Source organism: Propithecus coquereli, unplaced genomic scaffold (genome assembly GCF_000956105.1).
Source record: "Propithecus coquereli isolate 6110/MARCELLA unplaced genomic scaffold, Pcoq_1.0 Scaffold148, whole genome shotgun sequence".
NCBI classification, from domain to species: Eukaryota; Metazoa; Chordata; class Mammalia; order Primates; family Indriidae; genus Propithecus; species Propithecus coquereli.
In genome coordinates, this window is record NW_012139191.1 from 3,128,934 (window position 1) to 3,136,101 (window position 7,168).

The following is a 7,168-nucleotide window of genomic DNA, read 5'->3' on the forward strand; positions in this document are numbered from 1 at the left end:
ACTAAAAAAAATACAAAATAAATTTGAAATACTTTAAGAGTTAAGTTCTTAGATCACATGTTTAGATTTGTCTAAGTTTATCCTGTTAAAGTGATTAAAATAACATACTTGTAAATGCAGTATAAAATGCCAACGGAAATCTGATTACATGGTATTACATATTTTAAGATTAAATTTTCAATTATTAATTAAGCATTAATCAAATAATACCAAATATACTTCATCCCATAAACATTACTAGATTTATAAATAAGACTTGTAATTGAAGGTTTAAGAAAACTACTTACAACTCTAATAAGCCAAATGCTGACTTCAATATAAACATTTAAACAACATCTGTGTGAGGCTATTCCTCACACAAAAAGCCTACTCAAACAAAACTTAATGACAATGAGCTCCCTAATGATACACTACAATATAAGGATCTTCTGATTTCTTTTTCCCCTGGTTAACAAAGAGCCTGGCCTACAAAAATGTTATCACGTTATTTAATTACTATTTTTTTTTTTTTTGAAACCAGAGTCTCACTCTGTCACCCTGGGTAGAGTACAGTGACGTCATCATAGCTCACTGCAATGTCAAACTCCTGGGATCAAGCAATCCTTCTGCCTCAGGCTCCCGGCTAATTTTTCTTTTTTTTGTAGAGACAAGTCTAAAGTCTCGCTCTTGCTCAGGCTGGTCTCAAACTCCTGAGCTCAAGCGATCCTTCTGCCTCAGCCTCCCAGAGTGCTAGGATTACAGGTGGGAGCCATGGCGCCCAGCCTAATTACTGTCTCTTAATCTCTTCCCCCTTTTAAACAAGCTCCTCCATTATAAACCTAGTCCTGCCCAATTCTATAGTTCTATTTCCGTCTTCCTCTTTCTTCCCAATCTATATACATGAAGATTACTATTAAATTCTACGGATTCAAAGGCCCACTATTGCGGGGTTAGGTATTAAGAGATAAGTAGTCTCAATTCTTCTAAGAAAAAGAAAATACTTTTGGCCCCAAATACAGATTGGAATAAGAGCACGATCACAAGTCTAAGATAAATTGTAGCTTTGTAAATGCCAATATTACAATCACCTGAAAAGCTTTTTAAAAATACTGATGTCAGTCCCACCACAAAGATTCTGATTTAACTCGTTTGGGGCATGCTTCAGATATCCAGATTTTATGAGGTTCCCCAGATGATTCTAATCTAAGGATGAGCATCACTGAGAAAGAAGAATAAACTAACATGAGAAAACAGACAAATCCAGAATGTGGAAAATTCTACAGGACAAATGACACAGTCTTCAGTAAATCAATGGTACAGAAACAAAACAACTATTCAAGATAAAAAGAGATTTAAGATATAATCTATGCAATGCATGGACCTTATCTGAAGACCACTCAAACTAAACGTAAATTCAAGGAACAAAAACCAAACATGAATAGGGATTTTGTTACACTAGAACTTGGTAGAAACAACAGTCATTTTTTAGAGCTGTACACTGAATAATTTAGTGATGAAATGCAATGTGTAGAATTTGCATTAAAATATTCCACTACATCAACCAGTAAAATAAACGACTATCTGGAATTTCTTAAAAACAATGGGGGAAGGGGGATTGATAATTACTGAGGAAGGAGGCTGGAAAATGGGTATCCAGTGGGTAGATCATTACGTCATTATTCTATTTGAAGATTTCCACTGATAGTTTTTTTTACAAAAAGAAAAAAATTATACACCTCAAATACAAATCAAAGTATATTTAGCAAATTCGTAACAAATTTAAAATTCAAATTTGTTGATAGTATATAGGGATTCATTATATTACACTCACTTGTGTACATCTGGAATACTTATTAAAATATTAAAGAAAAAAGATGACTTTGGAGGTCTAGAAGCTACACGTATACCCTTAACAAAAGAATAATTCTCCTCTACATAGGCTTACTGTCAACTGTTGAGTGCTGGGCTAGAAACAACAGGAAGGTAAAGTAGGAAGAAGATACCCACCAGACAGAACAAATCAAAGAGAAATGATATATCACAGCCAAATCAAAGTCACATGTCAAAGAAGTGATTTCAAACAGAATATTTTTAAGTAGAGATTTAAGCAATTCTCCTAACAAAAGCCAAAAAACAGGCCAGGGCGGTGGCTCACATCTGTAATCCTAGAACTTTGGGATGCCTTAGAACTTTGGGAGGCTGAGATGGGAGGATCCTGTGAGGCCAGGAGTCTGAGGTTTCAGTGAGCTATGATCATGAAACTACATTCTAGCTCGAGCAACAGAGACCCTGTCTCCAAAACAAAAAAACACAACAATGTCAAAATACCAAACTCAAGAAAACAAACTCCGCCTTCATCAAAATTTTTAGAATTCATTGTTCTGAAAATATTTACTTTTTTCTTAGAGACAGGGTCTCCCTGTCACCCAGGCTAAAGTGCAGCAGTGCGATCATAGCTCACCACAGGCTAGAACTCCTGGGCTTAAACCTTAAGCAATCCTCCTGCCTTGCCTTCCAAGTAGATGTGAGTACAGGCACACACCACTACACCTGGCTAATTTTTCTATTTTTTCAGTGATGGGATCTCCCTATGTTGCCCAGGCTGGCCTCCAACTCCTGGCCTCAAGCAATACTTCCAACTCAGCCTCCCAAAATCCTGGGATTACAGGCGTGACCCACCACGCCTGGCCTGAAAATATTCACTCTGAAGTGTTTACTTCCAATTCTTAAATAGGGAAAATCAGCTTTATTCCTTCAAGCTTTATTCTTCAAGATTCTTTGTTATTTTCACTAGGCTTTAAGTGTTAACACTTAACTGTTGATATAGATGACAAATCCCTTGGTTTACAATTTTTTTGTTTAATTCAAGAATGGTACGGCCAGACGCAGTGGCTCACGCCTATAATCCTAGCACTCTGGGAGGCAGAGGCGGGAAGATCCTTTGAGCTCAGGAGTTAGAGACCAGCCTGAGCAAGACCCCGTCTCTACTAAAAATAGAAAGAAATTAATCGCGCAACTAAAAATATAGAGAAAAAATTAACCAGGCATGGTGGTGCACGCCTGCAGTCCCAGCTACTCAGGAGGCTGAGGCAGAAGGATCGCTTGAGCCCAGGAGTTTGAGGTTGCTGTGAGCTAGGCTAATGCCACCGCACTCTAGCCCGAGCAACAGTCTTAAAGAAAAACGAAAAAAAAAAAAAAAGAATGGTAATAACAAATCTTAGAACCTCGGCAAGAGATCATTCAGAAAGTTTTTTCTTTTCCAGTTTTTCTCATACAAGATGCTGAACATGGCATGATAAACACATTGGTGAAAATATTTACTTGAAAAATGTTTTATTACAGTAAAGACAAACGAATCCCTACAACTTACATAATTGTGGATAAAACCGAATTATATATTGTGAGAGCAACTAAACAGGTTCACCAAGTAAAAGTGAAATCCACGTTAACAGGGCTGAAAAAAACAGACCTGCTTAAAGCCTGTATTAAGTTATGTACACCAAGATAAAATTCATCAAAATAAATCAACTTTCTAAGGCTTCCGACAAATTTTGTACGGTACATATCAGCAAAAGCATTCGAATGGCATAATCACAAAGCACCAAGATTTTCATTACGTAGCTGAGCAAAAAGGAAAAAAATAAAAGCTGCACGCAGGAACATTTCTCCACCTTCAGAGACCAATGGCTCTATTCCTAGGGAACAAGTGGCGAAAGAACGGGGCGGGGCAAAAGAAGCGACCAATCAGAGCTCAGGTTACAAGTCTGGCTGTGGGGAAAGAGGCGGCGAGACCGCCCCGCGGAATGGCCGGCCGGCGCTCGGCACACACCCCATAGGCGGCCGCACCTGGAGATCCACCCCCGCCGCGGGACCTCCGCGCGCTGCGCCCCCACCCCGCCCCGCGCCGCCCCGCGCAGGCTGTTTCCTGCCAAAACAAACCCTGTCGCCTCAAGAACAAAACAAACCCTCCCGAGGGGGAGACCGCTGTCCCCGCGCCGCCCCCGGGCGCGGCTCACGCCCTCCGGCCGCCGGACAGGCGTCCCCGCGCGGGGCCGGGGGCGGGCGCACGGGGACGGGGGCAGGAAACGTGTCCAATGCTCACCAATTCCTCGTAGCTCCTGTTGTGCTCGTTACCCTCCCAGTCCAACCTCTTCGGCAACAGCTGGAAAGACACGAAAGGCACACGAGTGACCACCGCTGCGGCGCGGGGGTGGGGGCCGCGGACGAGCATCCCTCGGGACAAGGTCGGGGGGGACGCGAGGGCGCGCGGGGACAGACCTGGTACTGCTCCAGCTCCTGCACCAGCACCTGCAGCCGAGAGACGCGCGGTCAGCGGAGGGTCGGGCTCGGGGCGCGCCCGCTGCGTCCCCGCCCTCCACCCCAGACCCCGGGCGGGAGGAATGCGAGGCCGCCGCGGCCGCCCCGGGCCCGCACTCACCTGGGCCGCTCTCCGACACGGGCCCGCCGATAGGTACCGGGCGATGAGGAAGTACAGCTCTGCGGGAAGACGGGGAGAGTCGGGTCAAAACCGGGTGCAGAGGGAACGGGCCGGGGCGCCGGCGACCCCGGGGCCGCCGAGGCGGGGATGGCGCGGCCGCGCGTCTTACCCGACTCGATGAGGGGGACCGGGCGTCGGGCGGACGAGGACTCCGCCATGGCCGGGCGCGGGGCGGGAGCGGGGAGCAGGCGAGCGAAGCGTGTAGGCCGCGCCGAGGCCTGACCGGGCCAGCGTCCCCTCTCCTCAGGCGCGCGCCGCCGCCGCCATGCCGTGCGCGCCGCCAGTCCCCGACACCACCGCGGGAAGTAGTCCTTCCGCGGCAGAGGGAAAATAGTCCCTCCGCGGAGGGGCGTGGGGACAGGACGCCCAGCGCAACGCGAGGACCGACGGTCGCACCCCGCTCGGGAAAGCGAGCGTCTCCCCCGCTCTCCTCTGTCTCCGGGCGCGTAATGTGGCGGCTGGGCAAAGGCCTGGGCGTGGGGCTGCGGCGGCGAGTGGAGGAGGGGAGCGCGCGTGGCCCGGGATTCTTGCGCGCGGTGAGGCGGCCCCGGCCTTTGTGAGGCGGCGGCGGAGGCGGGGTGGTCAGCCGGCCGCGACGCGTAACCGCAGGGGCCACGGGACGCGAGGCGAACCCGGGCGACGAGGTCGCCCGCTCCAGGCCGCTGGGAAGGGACACTTCACGGACGGTCATCTGGGGTCAGCGTGTTTGCTGCCCACGAAATATCACTCGCTTCGAGAACGCGAAAACCTCAACGCTGAGGATCTGCTCGCCGGCCGGCTCGCAGAGGGGAACGTCCCCGGATCGGCTCTCCCAGCCCGTGAGGAGCCCGTCCGAGCCGGGGGTCCTCCGGTACGGACCCTCTGTGGCTTGGAGCTGGTAGCAAACATTACTGTGACTCTGCGTCGCTGAAGAAAAGTGAATAAATGAGACGGAGCCGCAGTCCTCAGAATCCAACGGTCTCGTAGAGGGAAGGAGTTAGATAAAATACAGCTGTCCGGGAGGGCAGCCCGGAGCTGGCGATGCCCAGCGGGCTTCGTCGAGGGATGGTTAGGAAAAGGGGCAATGCGGGCAGACAGCAGGTCCTTCCAAGGAAGAGAAGCAGGTAACTTAAACCACGTATAATTAGGATTCTCGTGGAAGGCAGTAAGATTTAAAGTTAGAGGGGCGGACACGCGCAAAAAGTCCCCTTAATTGCCTGGCTAGGCTTGTGACCTAACTCGGTTCATTCCTTTGGCACATCCACTGTGTCCTGTTCTGAGCCCTGAAGTACAGCACTGAGCAAAGACCCTGCCCTCATGGGGTGCACGTTGACAGCCTAATTCCTAATCATAGTAGTAGTCTCCCCAATATATAGAGGTTAAACGTAGTTCATGTAAAGACTCTGGGGCAAGACTCACTGCCTGGACTTTGTCCTGCCTCCACTAGCTGTTAGATCTGTGACCTTGAGAAAGTCATTTAACCTCTGGGTCTCAATATTCGTCATCTATAAACTGTAATAGTGTTTGTGCCCATAGCCTGGGCAGCGTCGTGAGACCCCATCTCTACAAAAAATTTGAAAATTAGCCTGGCGTGGCGGTGCGTGCTTGTAGTCCCAACCACTCGGGAGGCAGAGGCAGGAGGATCCCGTTAGCCCCGAAGTTCAAGGCTGCTGTGAACTAGGATGAAGCCACTGTACTCTAGCCCTTTTTGAAAAGGAGATCCTGCCCCAAAAAAAAAAAAAAAAAATTGTGCCTACATAATAGGGTTGCAAGGATTTAATGAGTTAGTATTTGTTCCTAGCATATATAGTAAGCACCATATACGAGCTGGCTCTTATTATACCAAATAGCAAAAGCTCACTGGGCTACTGCATCAGCAAGTCTGTTTTTACATTTAATTAAACAAACACTATCAAGTGATGATGATAAAAAGATGGAATAAGCCACAGCTTTGCCATCAAAGGCTTAAGTGTTTTCTAGGGGAAACATAAGCAAATAATGACAAGATTTAGGGGAGAGAAAAATGGAACATCAGCTTGCCTATGGAAGGGGGAAATGTTAGAGTAACTTTGGATTAACCCAGACTACGGTGTGTGGAAAGGGATTTCAAGCACATGAACAACGAAGGGCCAAGACATGAATATAATTTCAAGTTTAAGAAACTCAAATTTAGTATGACTACTTGGAGTGACTTTGAGGAGAATGGTACCATTAAGTCCAAAGTTGAAATTGGGAGCATTTGAAGGATCTTTAGCCAGAAAGGATCCATTTTTGCATCAGGATGGATTTCAGAAGGTTAAGACCAGGAGGCAGGAAAGCCACTTAGTAGACCCCTGAAACAGAAAAGAAATGAAGATGGCTTAGGGCAATGGTTATAAGGATGAAGAGGAGGAGACAGGTTCAGAAACATGTGGGTCTCCCTATCTTGTGTTGAAAAAAGAAGAAGAAGAAATATGTGGGACATTAATCAGGAAGATGAAGTTGGGGTGAAATAAGGAACAGTCACAAAAATCTCAAGTTTGGGCCTTAGTATGTTAAGGTTGTGCCAGCGACTGAGACAGAGCATACAGGCTGTAGCTAAATTGTCAAGATGGATAATTGCTTAAAACTGCATTGTTTGGCCGGGCGCGGTGGCTCACGCCTGTAATCCTAGCTCTCTGGGAGGCCGAGGCAGGCGGATTGTTTGAGCTCAGGAGTTCGAAACCAGCCTGA

The 7,168-nt window shown here is 47.3% G+C and overlaps 1 protein-coding gene and 1 pseudogene across 1 annotated transcript in view; one reads left to right on the top strand and one right to left on the bottom strand.

The window, feature by feature from the left end:
• LOC105806894 (bromodomain and WD repeat-containing protein 1-like) overlaps positions 1-4,914 on the bottom strand; it is a 10,281-nt gene extending 5,367 nt beyond the window's left edge. Inside the window, exons 1-4 of the mRNA XM_012640114.1 lie at positions 4,587-4,914; positions 4,418-4,476; positions 4,258-4,287; positions 4,082-4,141 (exon numbers count right to left, since the gene is read on the bottom strand). Coding sequence (XP_012495568.1) covers positions 4,082-4,141; positions 4,258-4,287; positions 4,418-4,476; positions 4,587-4,635 — 198 coding nt within the window. The 5' untranslated portion in view covers positions 4,636-4,914. The remainder of the gene's footprint in view (positions 1-4,081; positions 4,142-4,257; positions 4,288-4,417; positions 4,477-4,586) is intronic.
• A 626-nt stretch (positions 4,915-5,540) lies between these two features.
• LOC105806863 overlaps positions 5,541-7,168 on the top strand; it is a 27,247-nt pseudogene continuing 25,619 nt past the window's right edge.